The following is a 25,330-nucleotide window of genomic DNA, read 5'->3' as shown; positions in this document are numbered from 1 at the left end:
ACTAATAATAATGATGATGATGATGATGATGATGATGATGATAATAATAATAATATAACATCGCTGCCATTTTTGTAAAACAAAAAAGTAACTTGATTGTGACCCATTTAATACGAATTTATTTTTAATTTTTCTTATGGCATCAAGTAAAACAAAAACTGTTAAAACAAACAAACAACAAACGTTTTGTTTTGTTTGTTATGTTTTTTTATTATTAATATGCCACCACCACTTGTTCAAATCATCATATTTATTTTTTTTTTAAATAAATAATGTTATTGACGAAATAATGTTGTTCGTTCGTTTGTTCCTTAGTAAAAAAAAAATCTGTTCGGTTGATGATAATAATAATAAATGATAAACAAACAAAATGATGATGATGACAACAACGAGCACGATATATTTTTAATCTAACGTCTATTTTTTTAAAAAATCATTTTTTATTTTTTTTATTAATACATAAATAAATAAATAAATAAAATGTTAACGTGTAAATACATAAATTTTTAAAAATCATTCACAACAACCAAACATCATTTTTTATTTTTGCCGAAGAAAAAAAAATTAATTATTTTAATAAAGATAACACCACTACTACAAAAAAAGAATTTTATCGTGGTTTTAGAATTCATTCCAAACGTTTAATATTTAAATATATTAAAAATGACTTTATTCGATTTGATTAATGATTTTTCTACGACTACGTCTCTCTTTTTTTTTTATATTATATTAAATGCCTTTGACAAAACGTTTTTTTTTCCCTTTTCTTTTCTTCTACCACGTAATCATTAAACAATAGAAAATGGCAACCTTTTGATTTTGCCGCTTTACTCACGACGACGACGACTACCACCACGATGATGATGATTGCATTTTTTTTTTTTTTACCTTAACAAAATTATTTACCTGAAATAAATTTTATATATATATATTTTATTATTTATTTATTTATTAAAAAAAAAACACAAAAATTGTTTTATAACGAAATTTAATGATAATGATAACTTGTATATAAAAAAAAAAATTATCCAGTAATAAAAAAAAAAAAAAATTTTCCAGGACTGGAGACGAAGAATGTAAATTACTAGTTTTCATCCGTGGGTTATTTTTAATTTAATTTAATTTTTTTTTTCTCCAATTATTACAAACTGACGAAATAATATTATTATTATTATCATCATCATTATTATTATTATTATTCGACTTTTAATAACGGACAAGTTTTATATTTTGTCGGAATTTTCTAGAATTTAATTCAGGTTTCTATCCAAATACACACACTCATGAGGTGTGCTATGTGAGCCCCATTTTTCCAATTGCACAGCTTCCAAGATGGCCGAATCCGTGTCTGTCTTTACTTTCCCACATTCTAACTACTTCCTTTTTTAAATTTCGACTTCTTTTCTCTGTCTGGTAGCTTTTTTCCAGCTCGTATGGATCCTTTACCTAAATTACATCATTTATCTTAAGTTAATTTCCGATTTGTCGATTGTCATATTATTTTTTGTCTGGTCTCCTATTTGAAACCTGAGCCATATTCTCATAAACACAAATACCCTCGGTCGTTCATGGTACCTGTCTCTTTAACTAAACTCCAGCAACTAACATTTATGGAGTGGCCAGAATTAGGAGGAGTGAAAATCACATCCTCGTTCACGTGTCAAAGGTCGAATAAGAGTTGTTCGAGTTCTTCTTTTTTTGTTTTCCTCTTTTATTATTTACTCTCTTACATTTGTTAATTTATTAACATATATAATAATAATAATAATATTTTTGTTCTCTCTTCGTTTTCATTATTATATTCACTCTAGTCTAAAACATAGATTATGTTAATAAAAGTACAAAAGATTCATCTCAAATTTTTCCAGATTTAACATAATAACATGACAACGTGATTGTGATAAGTTAAACAAAAGACAGTTAAACAATCAAGACAAACAGGAGACAGGAGTAAATTTACAATAAATAATAATATTAAAACAATTTTCATAACCGATTCATAGATTGTGACAAATTATTACAAATCAATCAATTTCTATTTGTTATAAACAATTATGGATAAAATTAACAATAAACAATTACATAAATATCAATTTGTAATGATGGATTGTGTCAATGAACATAAATAAAAAAATTTTTTTTTGATATATGAGTATTCGCAAAGGTTAAATATAATTTTAAAATGAATTATCCTATGTGTTGTACTTAAATGTACTGAGGGGTCTTCTAATCCGTCGTATGAAAATCAATCGTCCAAGTTTTTTTTTGTCAAATGAAACCGTTAAAAATTCAAATCCACGTGGTTAAATTTAATAATTAAAATTTTTTTAACGTTTATAGGAAAAATCATAAGAAAATTAAATATAATTTATTTTTCGAACCTTTTCTTCGAAAAAATCCGCCATTTTTTTTTCTTTTGCCACGTTACGAAAAAAACGACTCGCATTTTTATTTATTAATTTCGTTCGATTTTTAAAAAAATTTATCGTGCAACTTTCATTTAATTAATTAATTTTTATAATTTCACGATTTACTTTTCGACATTTTGTAATATTTATTACACCCTCTTACGTCATAATTATAATAATAATAATAATTTCAAACATTTTTTTAAAAAATTTATTACGATAATTTTTTACACACCCCCGACAATAAATAAATAAATAAAAAAAATGACAGTTTGTTCGATTACGAATTTTTTTTTCTACATTAACAACAATCACATCGGATTTTTTTTTTCACAAAATAATAATAATAATAATAATAATGATAATGATAATAACGTTGTAGATAATTAACAAGAGATAAAAGGTCAAGAAAAACGAAAAAAAAAAACAAAAAATCACCGTAACTTTAAACCTAATGATAGAAATTAATCATTTTCAATGTAGGTTTTGTTTGTTTGTTTGTTCGTTTGTCTGTTTGTTTCGAAAAAAAAATTTAATATATATTTACGAACTGGAACAGGATTTAAAACTTCCAAAAAAAATTTCTGTAGCCTTTTGTTTTATTTTTCGTCCAGGCGATTTTGTTTTTCCAAAAAGATGTTTTTTTCACATTCGAAAAATTCCCGGTTTTTATTAGGGAAAAAAAAGGGAAAAGAAAGGAATCAAGACAGGTAATTATTTTGTCTTGTATATATATTTGCACCGTGAAAATTAATTTAAAAATAATAACGTGTTGATAATTTAAAGAAGATGAATTTTAAAAAACATTGAAAATTTTATTATTATACATATACGTGTGTGCGTTTGTAAGTTTTCATCCGCCATATTTTTTTTTTTTTTTTAATACCTTTCATCTATAATAACAACAAATACACGAAAGTAGCATCATTACAGATCATTACATTCAACAAATTTTTTTTTTTTTTTTAAACTCACACATTTCAAGTCTTACATAATCATTTTGATATTTTTTTTTTTTTACTCAGTCATCCATTGTTACTTTTCATTCCTTTGCTTTCCTTTTTTTTCTTTTTCTCATTCCCCTGACCAGTCAGTCATTTTTGGAATTTTTTTTTTTTTTTTTTCTAAACATTCTACGAAATTAAAACGACGTAAAAAATCAATTTTTTTTTTTTTCACATCCTATATAAAAAATTATATCACAATTCGTAAACTAATAATAATAATAATAAAATGGAGGACGTGAAATTAAAAAAAAACGGAAATGACATTGAAAACAAACATAAAATGTCAAAGGGCTCCGAATATCATCATGAACCTGTGAGTTGAATTTGTCCCGGATCATGTATTTAAAAAAAAAAAAGATTTTCTTCTGCTTTTGTTTTCGTGCGGCCATCACTTGAATATCAATAGGAAAAGATACATGACCCCCACTAAATTATCATATCATCATCTTTTCTTTTATTATTTCTTGTTTTTTTTTTTTTTTTAAGGTACGCAAACTGATTATTAAGTGACCAATTTTCCATAACCGAAATTGTATCAGATGCTTCCCATTATTAACGTTTATTAATATTGATCTTTTATTACATTATTATTATTATTATTATTATTATTATTATTATTATTATTATTATTATTATTATTAACCATCGGTCAAATCGCATATTATTCAGTAGGTTTAAGAAAATACCTGAAAATTAACTCAGCTGGAACTCAAAAAACTTATTAAAAGTCATCACGTTTTACACCACCACGACAATCAACGAATATGTTTTTTTACTCTATGACGTATACAAATTTCAAATTTATTAATACGATAATCAATATTATTATCAAACTTGTATATCTCTCTCTCTCTAACAATAAATTTTAGGGTTTTTTGTAAAAAAAAAAAAACAGCCACCGTAACAAACATTTTGAATTTATACGTAAAAAATAAGGATAGAAAAGAAGGTTTAGGAACGCCGCCGACGTCACCACCGTAACCACCGCCACCTTTGATTAAACTGTTTGATAATGTCAACCCGAGGTGTTTCTTTTTTGTATGTTCATCGTGCACCAACTCATTCACTCATTCACTCACTCATTCACTCACTCACTCACCACGGTAACTTTATCACCTGATATTTACTCTCGATAACGTTTTTTAAATTTTCCTCGAGCTATTTAAAGAAAAAAAAAGTAGATGAACGATAAAACTTTTTTTTTGTCTGTTGACACGTTAATATATATATACATTTAAAAAACAATCCTACAAATACATCGATAAAATCTTGCAAAACGTTTTTATATGATATACGAGTATGGAAATGAGGGGTTAAATGTTTTTAAAACCTACAATTAAAGACATCTCGTTTTTAATTTTTTTTATAAAAAAACCGTTATGTCCATTTATTTTCTTTTGTCGTATTCATTCATTTAAAAATAATTAAAAAATTAAATTTTCTTTTCTTTTTTCTTTTGTCACATTTTAATTTCACGGATAAATTTTAATTTTATTTATTTTGATATCACGACGATGACTTGTAATTTTTTTATTTATGTACATAAATAAATAAATAAATAATTTATTTATTTATTATTAAAAAAAAATAATAATAATAATAATAATAATAATAATAAGTTTTTTGTTTACACCTTAATGATGTTTTTTCTTTCATTTCTTTTTCTTCTTCCACGTCGGCCCGCACTTAATTTTTTTTTATTATTTGTTTTACACGCGGGGGGGGGGGAGTGGCACACTAATAACACCGGTAAATTAATTTGTGACGTCATAAAACAAAATGGACGTTGATTGTCGTCGTGGGGACCCGCAGGATTTTAATGCCGGCTACCGCGTGATAAGGATTACAAAATTTTTTTTTTTTCGGTGACACTTATCAGTAAATGTTGTTGTTATCATTGACTGAAAACAAAGCAGGTGATATGTTTTTAACATAATAATAATAATAATAATCACGTGTTTTAAAATTACAGGTACTAATTTAAAAATCACAAAAATATATTTTCTCCATGTTAATTGGTTTTTATTTAATTAGTGCCTTTTTTTTTTTTAAATTAAACTTTATATTTTTAAATTAGTTTAGTGACCCTTTTTTTTTCGTCTTAATTAACGCCCCGAAATTACGTTGGAGTGGGTGGGGGAGGGGGTAGGAGAAAGAAGAGGAGTAACTAATGACAATTAAATTAAAACGACGATTTTATTTTTTAATACTGTTTGTTTTTTTTGAATTTTTTTTTTTTTTTTATGATTTCCCGTTTGTTGTATTTTTTTTTTTTTGAAAAAAACTTTGTTTGTTTGTCGGTTGTCGGTTGTTGGTGTCGGTGAAGTAAAAAGTTAAAAAAACTCTTAATACGAAACAATAAATTAATTATTTTTTTGTATTGAAAAAGTGAAAGTTTTTTTAATTTTTGTGTTCGTAACAAAAAAAAATTATTATTATTATTTTAAGGGTGAAAATTAAGATAGGAAAAAGAAATATAAGAGTTCAAAGGTTAAATTTTTAATTAATAATAAAAGAGTAATAATAATAATAATAATGGGAAAGAAAAAAAACACGATGATGAATGTTCATCGAGAATCTTTTTTTTTTTTTAAATTCCAAGTTTCAAACCTGAAATCCATGTTCGAATTCCGAGTTTTATTATCTTGAACGGTAAGAAAAATAAATAATAATAATAATAATGATGATGATGAGAATGAGAATGAAAACTATTAAATTTTAATAAAGAAAGAAAAAAGAAAAATTCTTGAGAGTTTTCATTTAAAAAAATTTTTTTTTTTCGCGGTTGAAAAATTTTTAAAATAAAAAACCGGAAGAAGAATCAAAAAAAAAAAAAAACAATTAATTTCCGATATTAAATAATAATAATAATAATAATAATAATAATAATAATAATAATAATAATAATAATAATAAAATAATAAAAGAATCGATCGATCGATTGTTTTTAACAAAAAAAAAATGTTTCACGTTTTCGAATAAGGAAAATACGGTTATTATTATTATTAAATTGGATTCTTGCTTAAAGGCCTAAAAACGCAAATAAACAACCGGCGGATACGTTAAAAAAAAAAAAAAAAAACATTCATATTGAAAATGTTAAGATGAAAGGAAAGGATGATGATGAGACAGCGGTTGGAAGGTCCAGCACGGGCCAACCAAGAACAAAGAATGACCCCAAGGAGAAGAACGAGGGAGAAAAAGAGAGAGAGAGAGAGAGGTTGCATTTTAACAGGTATTCTTCTTCTCTTCAAGGTATTAAAACAGTGCATGATGTTTTCAAACAGGTGCATAGTCAACATTCGAATTGTTTTGACCGTAGAGAAATGGAACCCGTGGGAAAATCAATCGTTTTTTATTAATAATGATAATAATAGTAAAACAATATATATATATTTTTTTTATTTATCGGCTCCCCCTCTTCACCCCCCCCCGTCAAAGAAAAACAATTATCGAAATGTTAATGACCTTTAATCACCACTCTTAATTTATCCATAAATTAATAATAATAATATGTCAAGCATTAATAAATAATTAATATTATTATTATTATTATTGTTATAAATTTGTAAGGATTAAGGTATTGGTAAAAATTTTCATTTTTAACAAAAACATGTTGACCTTATGGCGACAACCTTGATTGCATATTTTCTGGACAAGGAAACTGACTTTTCCATTTAAATATTTTTTTTTTTTTGTTTTTATTATTATTAATTTTCGTTATATATATTATTCATAACGGAAAGTCACATATCCTTGTGTGCGTGTGCGTGCGTGAGTGCGTGCGTAAGTGCGCGTGTGTGGGAATCGGTCAGTTTAAATTTTAACTGGAAAAAAAATAAAAAATTATTATTATTATTTTACCCTCGAGGTGTGTATCAAGTTATTATTATTATTTATTTCATCGTTGATTTTGTAATCATTTTTTTTTTTTTTTCTGTTATCAGTTTGCTTTCACTTATTTTATTTGTTGTTTGTTTGTTTGTTGTTTGTTTCGACCGATTTTTTACGTAATTTTTTACGTACGAACGTTTTTTTGTGCGCGAATTTATTTTAAAAAATTAAGTTAAATTTGTCGTTTTTTTATTTTTTTTTCGGGAGTGTGCGTGAGTGCGCGTGCGTTATACTCCCTCGTGCTCATGTTCGAAAGGAACCTAACTTCTTATTGAAATACGTTAGTGCCACGATTTTTTTTAAAAATTCGTTTGAAAAAAAAAAAATAATAATAATAGTTCGAATTCATTTTTTTTCCAGACGGGTCAAATTTACCGGGTTTTAAAATTTCCCCTCTCCCCCTCTCCCCACCTTTCCACCGTCACTTCCAGTGATCGGGAATTCGGTAATCGGATTGGTTCGGTGGCTTTAGGATACGAAACGCATGCGCAAAGCCTGAGGCAGGCACCTCCAGCATTTTCATACAGTGGCTACATGTCGTGGTTGTAGGGTTGTGAGTTTATGTTTTACGAACTATAAACAACAAAACGGAGTCTGCGTTGTACATTTTAAAGGGGTTGTTGTTTGTTGTTTGCCGTTATTATTATTATTATTTTATCAAATAATATTTTTAAAAAAACCGTTACGAAATAAATATTTAATAGTTTCTTTTCTTTTAAATTTTATTTTAAAAATTTCGGACTGACGTGGTTCATTAAAAGAACAAAAAAAAATATCCGTTATTTTTTTTTTTTAAATTTTGTTCGTTGGGGTGTAATTTAAACTCAACGGTTTTTTTTTTGTACAAAAAACGCGCGACATGACGTAATCATTTATCGGTTATATTTAATTTAAATTATCGAACGATCGATTATTATCCGTGATATATATATAATAATATTGTTATGTGATGTTATGTGATATGAGTGTGTCGTTTTATTATTATTATTATTATTATTAAATAAATAAATAAATAAACAAGGATAACATCAAAATAAGAAGAGGATTATATTATGATTAACCGGCGGAAAAAAATAAAATAACCAAAAAAAAAATTATGAAGTGAAATTTAATTTTTTTAAAAAAATTTATCATTATTATTATTAACGCGACGATATCGATTTGAGGGCATCGTTTAAAGCCCCATCCCTACCCTTCCCCATTTTTTTAAAAAGTTTTTTTTTCACGCTTATGGGCCTCATTTCAAAAATGAGGCCCCGGTCATTGATTATGTGCCATGGCTACTACCTACTCGTATTTGTTATACTTCTCCTTAGGATACAGGTGAGATTATTATTATTATTATTATTATTATTATTATTAATTTTATTTATTTCATTTAAAAAAAAAAATGGTAGCGAAAAAGAAGAAGAAGCGTGCGACGAAACCCGCACACACACCCCCCCGCCGACGCCAAAATCGCCCCCGTCATACGTGTATTGATAACGCCAGGTGTTTTTTTTTTTTAAATGGGGTGGAATTTGATAGTGAGTTGGTCACCCTAAAACAATAAAATCCACTCACGAACGCCTGGAGAAAAAAAATTTGTCTGGAGAAAACAAAAAAAATAATAAAAAAGGTCAAAAATTACGTGATATTGAAATTAATTCGGGAGGGGAAAAAAAAGTAAACCGAACGGACTCCCCACCCCCTCACTCTCGCCCCCCTACCCGACATTAACAGCATGAAAAATTACTTATGTTTCTTCTTTATTAAACGTTTACCATTAATTATATATATATACGCGATGATAATAATAATAATAATAAATATTGGAATTCGAAAAGACCCATCTTCTTTTTCTATATAAATTTTGATCGGTTCAAAAAATTTATTATATAATGAGTCATAGAATAAGAAAACGCATTCTTTTTTTTTTTAATAAAAAAAAAAATTATTCGAGATTTTTATCTCGATTAATCGAAAAGTCAACCGACTCGTTTTTCTTTTTTTTTTTTTTTTTGTTTAATAATTTCGTTGAGAACTTTGATTGAGTGCGTGCGTGCGTGTGAATAATTTTCGAAAATAAATTTCTAACGCATTCGTTTTTTTTTTAAATTCGTAAAAACGCGCGTAAAAAGGCTTTTATCGCGAAGATTATCAAACATCGTTTGAAAATTCTGGAATTGTTTATGATGTAAAAAATTCCGTCGCGTTTTACGCGAACTTTGTCTGGGAAAACCCGGAAAATTTTTTTTTCGAAAGGTTAACGCGCGCGTAAAAAATTTAAAAAAAAAACGATTTTTCCACGATTTCCGTCGTGTCATTAAATTAAATTTAAAAAAAAATACCGAGAATTTCTAACGAAATAACTAATAAATTTATTAAAAAAAAAACAAATCGAAAAAAAAAAACTGGAACGAATGATGACGACGATTCACTGGAAAAGAATTTTTTTTCTTCTTCGATTCCGTTTCCGTTTTAATAATAATAATAATAATAATAATACATTTTCCGGTTTCTTATATATTTTTTATTTAATTTCTTATTATTCGTGGTAGTGGTAGAAGAAGAAAAATCAATTATTCTATTATTATATTATCAAAAAAATAATTTTTCGGTTTTTTTTTCTCCCCGTCTCAGACTGGAGAAAAATCATTTTCATCATCACGTGACAAAAATCGAAGTACGATCAATCATCAATATCAATTTTTTTTTTTTTTTAACGCGATAAAATTTTTGTCTTTTAATTGGATGAAAAGAAAAAAAAAAGGTTTTGTTTTTTTAACTGATGATGATTATTATTATTATCATTCTTAAAAAAAGGTTTCTGTCACGTGTGTCAATTCGTATCGATTTAAAAAATTTGTTTAAATAAAAAAACCTTTCAGAAATTGATTATTATTGATACTTTTAACGTGAGAATAATTTTTTCATTCTAAAACCACGTCAACTATAAAAATTTTCATTTTCATTTTTTTTTTTTACGTCGCTCTCTCTCTCTCTCTCTCTCTCTCTCTCACCGCCATCGTCGTATTTTTTCTGGGGGAAATAAAAAAAAATTATTATTATTATTAACCGACGGGGTTTTAGAAAAAAAAAAACCGGGTACTCTTTGACCCCGTTGATAAAAAAAAAAAAAATGGCCGTAATTAAAAACTTTTTTTTATTTTTCATTCATTTAAAAAAAAAAAAAAAAATTTTACGACGCTTTTTTTTTCGAGTTTTATTGTTATGGATTATGTTTCTTTAACTTCCGGTAAAAAGGGGTTCATTATATTGAGAAAAAATAAATGATAATAATGATAGTTATTATTATTATTAAAAGAAAAAAAAACTGGATTAAAAAGAAAAAAGAAAATAAAAGAAAAGAATTGAAAAATTCCAGAAATTATTAACGTCCATTTTTTTTTTATTAATTTAAAAATCAATCGTAAAATAAAAAAAATAAAAAAATTTTAATTTGTTATTTACTGGAAATTTCAACTGGAACGAAATCCATAAGATTTATTTATTTTTTCTTTCATTGAATTCGATGGAATAATAAGGTCCAAATAAATAAAAAAATTGTTTAAATTAAACGCGTCGTATGTGTCGTATTTACACGGTGCGTTTAAAATGTGCGTGCGTGCGTGCGTGCGTGTGAGTTTGTATGGGTACTCGAGGTTCAGGTCAAAACACAATTTCTTAATGATCACAAAACCTTTTCTCAAAATAGATAACATCACAATGATTGATTTACTCATTATTTTTCTTCTCTCTCTCTCTCTCTCTTTCTCTCTTTCTCTATGACTTACTGGAACACGTCGTCGTCGTCATCGTCTAACCTTCTTTTCCAGTTTAATGAAAATTTTTGTTTTTTTTTTTTATTCCCACCGCCTTGTTGAAAATAACAAAACAATAACAAAGCGAAGATATGATGAAGACGACGAAATTTTTCCATAGAGTAATAAAATTTTAATTAATTTCAACTACAAATTTTCTTCTGCTTTTTTTTAACTATAACACACACCCCCACGAAAATCAAAAAAAAAAATTGAATTTTGTTATTATTAACGCGCTCGCGCCCCCACACAGTAAAAGGAATTAGAGAGAGGGATGGAGGGTAGGGGAGGGTAAAAAATTAATTTGATTTAATGACGTAATGGACATTGGGAGAATTAAATTTCAAATGACGAAATATGGCGAAGAAAAATCGAGTCGCCGAAGTTGTTTTAAATTAAAAAAAAAAAAAAAAATTTTTTTTTTTAAGGCTCGGCAGGTGGGCCAACCGTCGAAGAACTCTTGCAGACCTGTTTTTTTTTACGTACCTTCTTTTTCTTCTTCTTTTTTTTGAAATTGAGGATATAAGTATTTTCATTAATTATTATTATCGTTGACTTTTTTCATTTGCCATTTTTTTTTTCCTCGAGACACACACACACGTAAGAAACACGTAGTATAGAAAAGAAATAATAAGAAATTTTCACAGTGTGTGTGTGTGTGTACGTGCGTGTTACACGAGTGATAACACATCAAAAAATCATCCACCCGTATAATAATCACGTTCGGTGTTTCTTCAACTGAAACAAACGTGAAAAAATAATAATAATAATAATGAAAAAAAAACCGTTAAACTCTCCGCTATCTCTTTTCTTTTTTCTTTTTCGAAAATTTTCAAAATAAATGCTATTATTATTATTATTATTATTAATTCTATGGAGAAAAAATGTTTTTTAATTATTAAAAAAAACAAACAAATTAATTATTATTATTATTATTATTATTATCGAACCGTGAAATTTGTTTTTTAATAAAAAAAAATTTAACTAATACGAATCCGTTGATATCGATTTTTTTTCCTTTGTTTATTTAAATTGTCGTTTGCTGTCGTTAAAAACATTGTAATGATGAAATTAGTTTTTTAAAAAAAATGGGGGAAAAGGGCGCGGAAGTTGAAAGGAAAAAAAAAAAAAGGAATTATAAAAACTCAATTTATTTGTGCAATGAATTTTTAAAAGAGGTTTCGACACCCCGCTGACTCCAGCCGAACTGGATTCCAGCACGAATCCTCTCATGGGATACCTCATCATGGAAAAGAAAACAAAAAACAGATAAAGTCTGCAATACGTCTTCGACGCTACGATAATAATAATAATTCCTTTTTTTTTTTTTTAAAAACTCATCCTCGATGGTTTTTTTTGTTTTTCCTTTGTTCTACCATCCCGTCCACTCATTTATTTCCGGTTATTATTAATAATAATAATAATTTTTTCGGTTTTAGATCGTTTCCGCCAGAGGTTTTTTCGAACTTGAAATAATCGAAGTAACAAATTATCGTGGAGAACTCGCATCCGGAAAATGTTGCGGAGGAATCATACACACTCGTCCTTGTCCATACGAATGTCACACGTATTTCCGGGTTTGTTTAAAAGAATATCAAATCAACGTCACTTCCTTGGGATCATGTTCATTTGGAAACACGAGCAGTCCCGTTTTAGGTGGAAATTCATTTCGTCTTGCTGATCCGGAAAGCGCAAATGGAAAACTCGTACTTCCGTTTTCTTTCAGTTGGACGGTAAGTGTCGTCATTTAAGAGTCTTGTATGAGTGTGTGCGTGCGTGCGTGTATGAGTGAGAGTTGAGGTTCATAGTGAGTGGTAGTAACTGGTTCGGGGGCTCTCCTTATTAGCCTGGGGCCCCAAGTTCCCATCGCCTGATATCCCGTAATTAACATCTTTTCAAAACGTTTTACTGATCTTTTTTTTTTTATTCTCGGAATTTTTTTTTTTTTTTTTTCATTTTATTATAAAATTTTTATATACGTTTTTATTTTTAAATTTAATGCCTGATAATGATGATGATGATGATTAAATTCAATAATTTTATTATTAACGTTAAATAAATTTAAAAACAAAAAAAAAAATTATTTATATGTGGAAATTTTTTCAAATCCAATTTTTTTTCATATTTAAAACCTCAAAGAAATTAAATTTTTTTTTATTACCCACGCGCGCGTAAATTTTCAGTGCATGCAACATAATCAAATTTTTTTCCCTGCATTTTATTCAACTTTTGTTTTCCGGTTTGTTTCTTTTTTGGTTTTTATAATCCTTTTTAAATCCTCATTCGTTTGGATTTATAACTACAAAAAACCTTATTAATTATCATTAAACCTGAATAAATAAATAAAAAATGTCTTCTGCTTTTTATTAATAATAATAATAATAAAATTTTTATTTATTGTTTTTGTGTGAGTGTGTGTGTTGGTATGTTTAAAATTATTTCGAATCGATTTAAAAAAATTTGTTTGTTTGTTTTATAAATCTTTTAAAAAATGAGATAAAGGGGGAGAGAGGAGGGGGGAAAACATAATTTGAAAGCATAAGACATTTTAAACGTTTGCAAATTTTTTTTTTTTACGGTTTGCGTGTTTTTAATTAAAAATGGCGTTAAATGAATTTTTTTTTGTTAATAAATAGGAGAAAAAAAATTCCCATGACGTGAATTAAATTTTTTTTTTTTATTAATACGTGTTGTTTGTTGTGCCAGGGTAAAAAAACAATGACAAGACAGTCTGACCAAAAAAAAAACCGGTCGTGTTTGTGTTTGTATACGATCGTGATCAATTCTTGTACGATTAGGTATAAAGCTCACCCTTACCTGTTTCGATTTTAACTAATAGCCAAGAAGGATTTGATTATAATTATATAGACGACGTACACCTGGTTAAAATATACAACCGAACAACAAACAACAAACTACTTTCAAATTTAAAAAATCGTTGCGTGCCATCATCATCATCATCATCGTATTTGCCGCATTCATTGCGTGCCTATCAATTCTAAATCCACGATCGAATAATATATATTTCGAACCGTATTTTTAGTAGGCGTTATAAAAGCAGAAGACAAAAAATTATTTTTTTTGATTTAATAAATAAAAACCGAATCCGTTCGTAATAAACATTTCGAATAAACCCGCTTTTCTCCCCCCTCTTCCCTCCCACCCTCCGGCCGCCATCTTCCTTCACATTCACTTTAACGATTTTTTTTTATTTTTTTATTTTTTTTTAAATTTAATAAATTAAACGCGTATAAAATTTAATCGCAATTAAATCATTTTCATATAAATGCTTTATAAAAAAAAACAGGTTTACCAACGTAAAAAAAAAAAAAAAATTACGTCGATATAAACTCATATACCGCCGCAGACTTTAAAAAAAAAAAACAATAATGAAAACTTTTTTTAATATTATTATTATTAATATCATCATCTTTTGAAAAAAAAAAAAAACCATGACTAATTTATGACTAATTGCATGTTAGACAACATTAAAAAAAAAAAAAAAATAGATTCAGGTAAATTATTTATATATAAAAATAAATAAATAAAAAAGAAAAAAAAACAAATTATTAAACTTATTGGGGGGTTGATCAGGTAGTTGGTTGGATATTTCGTAATCATTAAACTCACGAACCGACAAAAACAAAATTATTATTATTATTATTATTATTATTATTATAAATAAATAAAATTTATTTATTATCATTATCATTATCATTATTATTTTTTAATATACGGCACGATAACGCGAGAAAAACAAGTTAAAATCATGATCGTTGCCGTTTTCGGTAACAAACATACAAATAAAAAAAACAAATAAATAATAAAGTTGCAAATGAATAATAATAATAATAATAATAATAATAATGATGATGATGATGATGATGATGATGATGATAATGATGATGATCATAACAGGAAACAAAAAACTTACGACGACGACCGGCGTGAAATTCCAGTTTTTGAAAAAAAAAAAAATGATATACGAACGAAAAATAGTTATCGATGATGATGATGATGATAATAATAATAATAATTTTTGCTTTGTGAACGTTTTATTGTCACGTGACTTAAGAAAAAATATTTTTCGTAAGTGAAAATGAAAAAGAAAAGCGTTATGATGATAACCGAAAGTTTCGGACGATTGATAAGACGTATACGTGGCGTTATCAGTAACGAATTTTTTTTACGCGTGCGTGCGTGTATGCGTACGTACGCACATAAATAATTTATTCACGAGGTTTCAATTAAATAATATTTAAAAAAAAAAAAAATTCCAAAAGTTTGTTTCATCGTCGTTTTTTTTTTTTTCAAAAAGAAAATTTCCAGTTTTAAGTGGATGACAATGTCAAGATGATAACCGACATTTACCATTTTTTGAAAAGAGTGAGAGAGAGAGATAGAAGACCAGTTCATCTTCTATCGACCGACCAGCCTCTTACGATAATCAGTCAATGACCTTTGACGTTAGACCGACATTAAAAATTTCTTTTTTTTTTTTTGAAAACCCTCCACCCCATCCTCCTCCTCCTTTTTTTTTTATTATTCGGTTGTCATAAAATCAGAAATCTGGAAATAGAAAAAACCGAAAAAAAAAATTTTATTTTATTTTATTAATTAAAAAATTCTTAACGTTTGATATAAGTTTTTGTTTATATACTCTATGACTTTAAATTTGATAAAAATGGCGAATGGGAAAATGTTATAATGTTTAGCTTATGATTGGAAAATTCGATACGGTAAAGGAAACGAAAAGGAAGGAAATTATCGTTCCTGTAGAAAATTAATTATTATTATAATTGTTACTATTATTATTATTATTATTATTCCTTCTTCGTATTTTTTTCCAGTCGAATATTTTTTTTATATTTTTTTTTGATGATCTGATCACTCACACGGCGTTACTTCATCATCATCATCATCATCATTTCGACTACTAGAGAACTTGTTTCATTGTTTTGGGTGGTCCAAACACATTCATTGTTTTTTTTTTCTCTCTCATTTAATTTTTTTTTTTTTTGTCTTCTTTTGTTTGTGTCTTTTCTCTTCTTTTTTTTATTGACTTAATTTTCATCCTTCATTTTGTTTTTTATTTCATTTCTTTTTTCTTTTTCTTTTAAATTAATTTCGTGTAAACGAAAAACAAAAAAAAAAATTTAATGCACGTGCGTTGATCGATTCGATCGTTACATTTTCTTATATTTACTTCAATCTTTCGACAATTTTCCCTCCGTATCCGTTTTGTGTTACGTCATCAAATTGACGCGGGAAATTTGAATATTAAACCTCAATCCTTACAATATGCGGTTACGTAATGCATCCTGAAAACGTTCGCACGGTAAAACGATTTAATATGTTAAATGATGTCGTCATTATTATTATTATTATTATTATTATTATTATTATTATTATTATTATTTAACCTGGGATTTGGATAAAAGAAAACCGTCCGAAGAATTCGGCATTTAAAAAAAAACGCCACAAAATACAAACCAGTAAATGGTTTATGATCTTGCGGTTGAACAAAGTAATTTATCAACGTGTTCTCTTGTTTCCCGTTTTTTTTTTTTTTTTTTTTTTTGTATTCAAAAACCGATCAGACAAAAATTTTTTTTTTTACCTCACCGTCCATGATAATGATAATGATAATGATGATGATGATGACCTTTTACGTTTTCTCTCTCTCTCTTTCTCACAGAGTGAATTCTTGTACATCATATTGAGGCTGAGCAAAAAAAAAAATAAAAAAATCAGATGAATTTTTTTTTCTGCATTGATTTCTATGATGAAGTGATAGATAGATGAATAGACTTTCTAAAAAACCGCCGATAAACCGCGGATTTTATTATTAATAATAATAATAAAAACAACTTTTGAAAAATTCCAATATGGCACCGACCATAATCGAATCCTTTCTCTTTAATAATTTTTTTAAATAAAAAATTGGAAAGTTCACGTTCGCGTTCGCGTTCGTCACGTTTCTTTATTACAAACAGAAAGTAAGATTTATTTAATTAAAAGAAGGAACAAACAAACAAACGAACAAACGGAAAATATGCAAAAAAAAATTTTTTTATACGATATGTTTAGGTATCGAAGATGGAAACAGGTGCAAACGTTTATAAAAAAAAATCACGCGAGTTCCGGCTTGGGGGCTTTTTCGGTAGCACCACCCGTTTTATTATTATTATTATTATTATTACAAACCGAAAAGGGAAAAATGGTAGTAGATATAGTGTTAGCAGAAGATATTATGTTGATTAAACGTTTTCTCCCTCGGGATAAATGAAAAAAAAACGTTTCATTCATAACCTAATCTTACGATTACGTGGTTGCGGTCTTCGGTTGTTGTAAACCCCAAAGGGAAAAAAATTTTTTTTTTTTTTTAAACAATTCGTGATGATGATGATAATGATGATGATAATGATGATATTTTCATTCATTATCATACTTACCTTATTATGTAATTTTTTTTTAACGTTCGCAACGAATTTTTTTTTTTCAAAAAAATTTCTTCCTCGTAAAGTTCAACCGTTTGGTAAAAACTTTTCCTCCTCTTCTCCTCCTCCTCCTCCTCCTCTTCTTCTTCCTCTTCTTCTTCTTATTCTTAATAACAGGTTTAAAACAACAACAACCACAATAACAACAACAAACCCTTTTTTTTTCTTATAACAATACCTATAACTAAAATTCTTAATTAATATTGATTACCTTCAATTTAATTTTATCAAAGGGGTTGTTCTTTTTCTTTTCTATCTCTCTCTTTCCCCCCACTCCTTCTTCTCTCTTCTCTCTCTCTCTCGTATTATAAGAAATAAAAAAAAAGGTACGTGACTGATTTTTTTCTTTTTGTTGAAATCGTGAGGGGGGCAAAGATGAGTTTTTTTATTAAGCATAATAAATAAGGGTGAAAGTTTTTTTTCCTTCTTCTTCTTCTTTTTTAAGGGTTGTCGTTCCATTAAGTTCGTTTTTTTTTTCCATTTAGAACTAAAAAAAAAAATGTTTTTAAGTGAACCGAAACTTATTTTTCGACACCCCCATAAAAAAACATTGCAAAAAAGAAAAAAATGAATAAATGGATTTTGCCTCGTGACGGATCATTACTTTTTTTTTTTATAAATTCCAGCTGTTGTGGAAACGAAATAATAAAAAAGTGTAGCTGTCGTGGCAGTAGTAAAGGTCGCACGTCACGTTTTTAAAACCACGAAAAAAAAAAAAAATTTTAAATAATATTTTTTTGTGTTGTATTGACGATGGAACAATCGACGACATTAAAAAATTTCCCAGTACAAAAAAAAGGAAAATTTTAAACGTTTATTGTTAAAATTTAATCAAACGTTTGTCGTAAATGAATTTTCATCCCCTATTTACGATGATGATGATGATGATGATCTTTCGCCCTTTCTTACTAATTAGTCTCACACTCGAATGATTTGTAACAATTAATACTTTGTTTTGGGGGATTGTTTTGTTTCCTAACGGAAAAATAAAAAAAAATCTTTTCGTGAGAAAAGAACGTTCACGTGCCACGTTCGTTCGCTTTTTAATTCTTATTAATCTTTATTTAAAAAGAAAAATCAAACGTTTGTGAGAATACGCCATTTTTATTTTTATTTTTTTTGCTCGTTTTATAATTAACGACATCTGTCTCCCCCCTCCCCCAATTTTTTTCTTCCTTCGGTCGGTTATTTTTGTAACGGATCCCCCATATTTCATATCTTTTAACAAGATTTTCATTTTTTGTATCATCTTCTTCTTCTTCTTCTTCTTCTTTTAAGTGGTTTATGACATTTTTATTATTATTAAAAAATTTTTGTATTTATAGATTTTTTACTTAAGGGTGAATTATCAATATTTTTTTTATTAAAAAGATTGCTGACGTCACAGTTTTTAAAAAGATTCCGTGTCAAATGAGGAGGGAGGAGGAGGAGGAGGGTGAGAGAAGTTAAAAATGGGGGCGTTAATGCCGGGGGTCGAATAATAATGTTACGCTAATGAAATAACAAAAGGAAAATTTTTCCTCCTTTTTTTTCCTTTTTTCCCCCTTACTCTATTTATTATTATTATTATTATTATTATTGACGGAGTTTGTGAACAATTGTTTGTCTATTTCCACTTGATTCCTGATCGTATACGTCAAACATTTCATTGTTGTTGTTGTTGTTGTTCCCATTTAAATGTCTTCTTTTATTGAAAAATTTTTAACTTGAAACCGCAACATTTGTGCGTTGTTTGCGGTTCGAAAATGTCGGGGAGGGGGAGGGGGAGAAAAGGAGGGTCATTTTAAAAGGTCATTTACCAAAAAAAAAAGAAATTATTTTCTTACTCTAATCGAAATAAAAATAGAAAAAATGTTTTTTTAATATGATTTTCATAAATTGAAATTCATTCAGTTCGGTTTCTTCCACGTTTTTTTTTTTTTTTTTTAAATAAAATTTAATGTCGCAGGTCACTGGGGTGGGGGGTAGGGAGGAGAAGAAAAATAATAAACATTTTTGTAAAAGAAAAATGGCGGTCAAATATAAAATTTGATTTATTAAGAAATTTTAACAAACGAAAAATTTAAGTTAAATTGAATTGTGTGTGTGTGTTCGTCACCTTAATTGAAAAGAAAAAAAAAAGTGGAAGAAGACACCGCTGTTACCTCCCCCTCCTTCCGCTACCACCGCATACACCCACGACAAACAACAATCGACAAAAGTTTAAAATGAATATGAAAAAAAAAAATTATTTTAAAACGTGGCAATAACAAACAAACAAACAAATAAAACAATAAATAAATTTTTTTTTTGATGTTTCGAACAGTTGGCAGCACTTAAACGCGGTAAAAAAAAAAATTTTTTTAAGGTATATTAATAAATAAATAAAGAAAAAACCGTTATTTTTCAATTTATTATTCGATTGGCCAAATATTAAAAAAAAAACCGCCAATAAATTTAATGGGGGAAAGGGGGACCCACAACGCGTGAATTTTATAACGCACACACACACACACAAACAGACACGATTTTTTTTTTTTTTATTACAACAAACGCACGCGTGTGTTTGTTTGTGTGTGTGTGGCTCGTGCGGGTTTAAAACCACAAACGATCATTTCTTTTTTTTCTCTCCGTGTGTGCGACAAAATTAATTTGTTTAAATTTTAACTTGCGGTAGGTCTTTGTTTTTTTTCATTTTAGCGACAATATTCCCCCCCCCTCTCTCTCTCTCTCTCTCTCGTAACCTTTCACCTTTTTTTTGAACTTCTTTTTAATTTCATCGGTTTAATTTTTTAACCGCAAATAATATTTTTTTTTATTATTAACAACTACTACTCACATGGTTAACTTTAATTAAATAAATAATAATAATAATACTAAAACCACTCTTTTTTATAAAGAAAAATTTTTCCTGTTGAAATAATAATTTTTTGGGGGTCCCGCAAAATAATAAAAATTTCCCACACGATCGAATCGTTATTTGTTGGGTTACAAAACGGAAACGATTTATTTTTTCCGATCTATCAGAACATGAAAATTTTTTTTTTTTTTAAACCTAATGATCCGTATTATTAAACTCGTTCGATGACTCTCCTGCCACGACATAAACTTGATTATTTGAAAGGAATATAAAGTAAAAAAAAAAATTCTCGATAAAAATCGTATCGAATCGTATCGACTTCAATTTTTACCCTTTAAACTTATAAAATAATTATTTAAATTAAGTGAAAATTCGATAGATCGAATCGAATCGAATGAATACGATTATGCCAACTATCGATTGTCATGCTATCATTATTATTATTAATCGTAAAATTTGATAACGATTGATAACAATTAAAAAAAATTTTTTAATGGCGACTAGAAAGGAATAGAAAAAAAAAAGAGAGCAAAAAACGGAACAAAAGGGATTAAAAAAACGTGGCAGAAGAAAAATATTAACACGTGATTATTAAAAAAATAAGAACAAGAGGAATCGATATATATAGAATCGGTTAAAATAAAAACCGGACGAAGAAACATTTGGGCGGCATTTTTTAAAAATCACACACATCCGGGGTGGAGAATTCCCACAGGGCCCCGGAAAAAATGATTTCTTTTTATTTTTTTTTTTTAACAATTCGGTTAAGTAACAATAATAATAATAATAATAATAACGGTTTTGTTCGTCTTTTGGGATTCGCGCCCTTGTTAAAAAAAAAAAATTGTAAAAAGAAATATGTGCCCCTCGGGGTGGTGATGATTTCAAATTCGACAAAAGAATTTTCCCACTTGTTCACATGGTTGAGGATTCATTTCTTTTTTTTTTACCGAACCACATGTCCGTTTATCTCTCTCTCTCTCTCTCACTCTCTCTCTCTCTCTCTCTCTCTCTCTCTCTAGACAATAATTCAAATTTAATTTTCTTTTATTTATTTTATTATTAATAAAAAAAGAAAAGAAGAGTCCTTATTCATTTTTTTTGTTTTTATTTTTTTTTAAGTATATGAATTATAATAATAATAATAATAATAATTGGATCGCATTTGATCGAATCCATTTGGGAAAATATCACGATGATAATGATGATGATGATAATGATGATTTTTCCAGTTGGGAGGCCAATAATTCTGTCGTTTGAAAACTAATAAAATACAAGTCATTAACATTTCAATATAAACATAAAACTTACAGTAGAATTCCATAAACAAGACTGTAAATTAATTCAAGTTTTTTTCTTCTTTTTTTTTCACGAATTCGATTATTAGAAAGAGAGAGAGAGAGAGAGAGTGAAGAGAGAAAAAGAGAGAGAGAAAGAAAGAAAGAATTTTGTGTTTATTATTATTTATAAAAATCTACTTTTACTGGAACCGAACCGTCTACGAATTTTATTTCTTTTTTTTTATTATTATTATCATTTCAAAACAGGTGATGATGACGATAATAATAATAAAATTTGTTACATATTTAAAAAAAAAAAAAAAACTTTGAAAAAATTTTTTTTTATTATATTCGTTACCGAAGATAAAAAGAAGGCGGTGAAATTTATTTACTCTATGGTTTTTTTTATTTCTTACGATTATTATTATGATGACGACGACGACGACGGTTGAAAAAAATTTATTTTTTTTATTTTTGTAAATTGTTTTTATCGCGTATATATATATTTTTTTAAATAATAATAATGATGATGATGATGATGATTTTATTCGCCAACTCATTTACAAAACGATAAAATTATATTAAAAAAAAAAATGTCTTTATTGGTTTGAAAAAATTTTATTTTATTTTTATGTCTCATTGAAAGTTTATTATGTCGTCCGATTATTATTTTAATGACGAAAAAATATTATCAGGTTGTTGTTGTTGTTGTTTGTCGTAAATATATTATTTATAACGAATTACTACCGTTTGTTTTATTTCGAATGAAAATTTATGGGGGATAAAATCAATGAGTAAAAAATTAATTTTGCGAACTTAAAATGAGATACGATCATTGTCTCTCTCTCTCTCTCTCTTTCTCTCTCTCTCTCTCTCTCTCTCTCTCTCTCTCTCTCTTATCACGTTATGGACTTTGTGTCGGCGTTTAAAATGAGACTTTTTTTTTTTTTTGCCACATTGACGAAAAGGATGATGGGTTCCCACGAGGTACGGTTCAAATGACACACACACAGTTCATATGGCCCCCACATATAAGAAAGTTTTTGACTTTTGCCCCGTTCGATTCCCTGGATTCGTGCAAACTCATCGCCATAAATCATTTTATTTTTCAAATTTGATTTTTTTTTCCTTCATATCCTCCTCTCTCTTCCCCTCCCCTACTCCCCCTCCCGACATGTTTAATCTTTCTTTTAAAAAAAAATATTCGTGTCAGATAATAATAACCGATAAATTTTTTTATTTCAAAAAAAAAAATCGATCATCGATTTATTGATTTTTTAAATTAAATAATAAGATTTAGAAAAAAAAAATTTCCCCGAAATTTAATTTAAATCAAAGGAAAAAAAGGAAAAAAAAGGAAAAAAAAAATGAAACGTGAATAAATAATTATCAAGATAATCACGATCAATAATAAAAATGGCGGATTACAAAAACTCGACGTATACAATTTCCTTTTTTAAAATTATTATTATTTATTTGTTTAAATTAATTCAACGATTCATTGCTTTATATCACCTCTCTCCCTCTCTCCCCCTCCACCTCCTCTTTTGTATAAAAACGACCGAATTAATAATAATAATAATAATAACAAACTTCGAATAAATTAATGTACCTACACTAACTCATTCACTCACTCACACAAAAACGTGAATTGATGAAAATTAAAAAAAAAAAAAAAAAAAAAAAAAAAAAAGTTGACAATTATTCTACTTTTCGGTCACGATTCTGGAACTGGAGAATCATGGAATTTTTTTTTTTTTTTGTCCATTCTTCAACCGAGGGTGATGCTTTGCACAAAAGATGACCTCAATGATTCCAAACACGAGCCTCCTCCTCCATCTTATCTCGAGTGTGTGAAAAAAAAATTTCTTTTTTTTTTCTCCATTAATCGGGTTTTTAAAAAAAAATTATTATTATTATTATTTGTCATCCGCCATATTGTTTTTTTTTTTTTTAATAAAACCTAATTTAATTTTGTAAAAAAAAAATGGAAAACAAAAAAAAGAAAATTAGTTTGCGTTCATTAACACTTACCAATGAACTTTTTCTCTTAAGAAGATAATAATAAAAATTTTTAACTCTCTCTCTCTCTCTCTCTCCCTCTTCTCCCCTCTCTCACTCCCTCCCCACGTGATGATGATAATGATAATGATTATAATAATAATAAATTTTTAATATTATATTCAAAAGAGAGAGAAAATCGTTTACAGGTAGAGCGATACAATCATTAAGAAAGAGAGAGAGAGAGAGAGAGAGAGAGGGAGAGTAAAAGAGAGAGAGAGAGAGAGAGACTGGAGAATGATTGATTGTACGACTGGACCATTAGCGTTTGCAAAACAAAGTGTTGATGATTTAAAAAAAACCTTCTGGAGTGAAACAAATTTTTTTTTTCTTCTCTTCTTATTGTTAAAAAATCATTTCAATTTTCAAAAAAAAAAAAAATTAAACCGCCGCCATTTTGAATTTTTCACATTTCGAATCGTAAAAATGAATAATAATAATAATAATAATAATTTTTTTTTACTACGTATAATTATCATCATTTTTATATATTCAAAATAACGTCAGTTTTTTTTTTTTTTGAAAAAAAATTACGTAATTAATTATACGAAACGTTCGTGCACGCGTCTAAGCATAATAATAATGATAATAATAATAATAATAATAATAATAATAATAATAATAATAATAATAATAATAATAATAATAATAATAATAATAATAATAATAATAATTTTTTGTGTTTTGTTTTTTTTTCGGTTAACGAATAAAAACGTGAATTAATTATATTTTTTTAAAACCGTCGAATGATTCCTTTGGGGGGGAAAACGAAAAAAACGGTGGTGCCAACTTAAAATTTTTTTTCCCTTTTTTTAACGATTCATTTATTGATTGATTGATTGATTGATTGATTAATTGTTTTAACGAACCCGATGTTAAAATGCGTCCATTAAAATTGTTTACTTTTTTTTTTTCTTTAATACTTTATTTCTCCAGACAAATATGGAAAAATTTCACAAATAATAATAATAATAAAAATTAATTTAATCGACGATTGACTAACCTTAACCGACTAAAACTTTAATAATAATGATGATAATAATAATAATGTTGAGTCGCCTTATGTTAAAATGTACGGAGAATTTTTTTTCGAACGGTTTTTTTTTTGTAAAAATTAAAGGACAGTTGGTAGCACTTGAACAAAAAAAACGGTTTTTTTTCTTTCTCGATAATAATACAAACAACAATGATAAATAATAATGATAATAATTAATAAGTAAAAAAAAAATGAGGGCGTTATAGATTCGTAATAAAAAATGAGAAGGTGATGCCACTCAAAGGAGAAAAAGAGAATCGGAAGATGATGATGATGATGATTTAACGGGCCCTTCGGGATTTTCGAAAACGTGTTTCGACAAATTGATTTGTCGATGGTTAAATGGTAAATCGTGACTCTGAATTTTAGTTAGGAATACCAAAAAAAACAGATCAACCTGTTAATTATTTATTTCCGGTTGGTACTCGTGTGTGTCATTCGGATCCACCACCACCACCACCATCACCACCACCACCACCACCACCATCACCATCACCACCAT

General features: G+C 27.6%; 1 protein-coding gene across 1 annotated transcript; it reads left to right on the top strand.

Moving 5' to 3' along the window:
• Positions 1-12,200: 12,200 nt before the first annotated feature.
• Phum_PHUM419370 (uncharacterized protein) lies at positions 12,201-12,863 on the top strand (the record flags this gene model as incomplete). Its single annotated transcript, XM_002429032.1, has 2 exons — positions 12,201-12,290; positions 12,552-12,863. 2 exons carry the CDS (start codon positions 12,201-12,203, stop codon positions 12,861-12,863), a joined length of 402 nt encoding a protein of 133 aa, XP_002429077.1.
• Positions 12,864-25,330: the final 12,467 nt, after the last annotated feature.

The sequence above is a fragment of the Pediculus humanus genome, genomic scaffold (genome assembly GCF_000006295.1).
Source record: "Pediculus humanus corporis 1103172108186 genomic scaffold, whole genome shotgun sequence".
Lineage (NCBI taxonomy): Eukaryota > Metazoa > Arthropoda > Insecta > Psocodea > Pediculidae > Pediculus > Pediculus humanus.
This window is presented reverse-complemented; position numbering and strand designations above follow the sequence as displayed.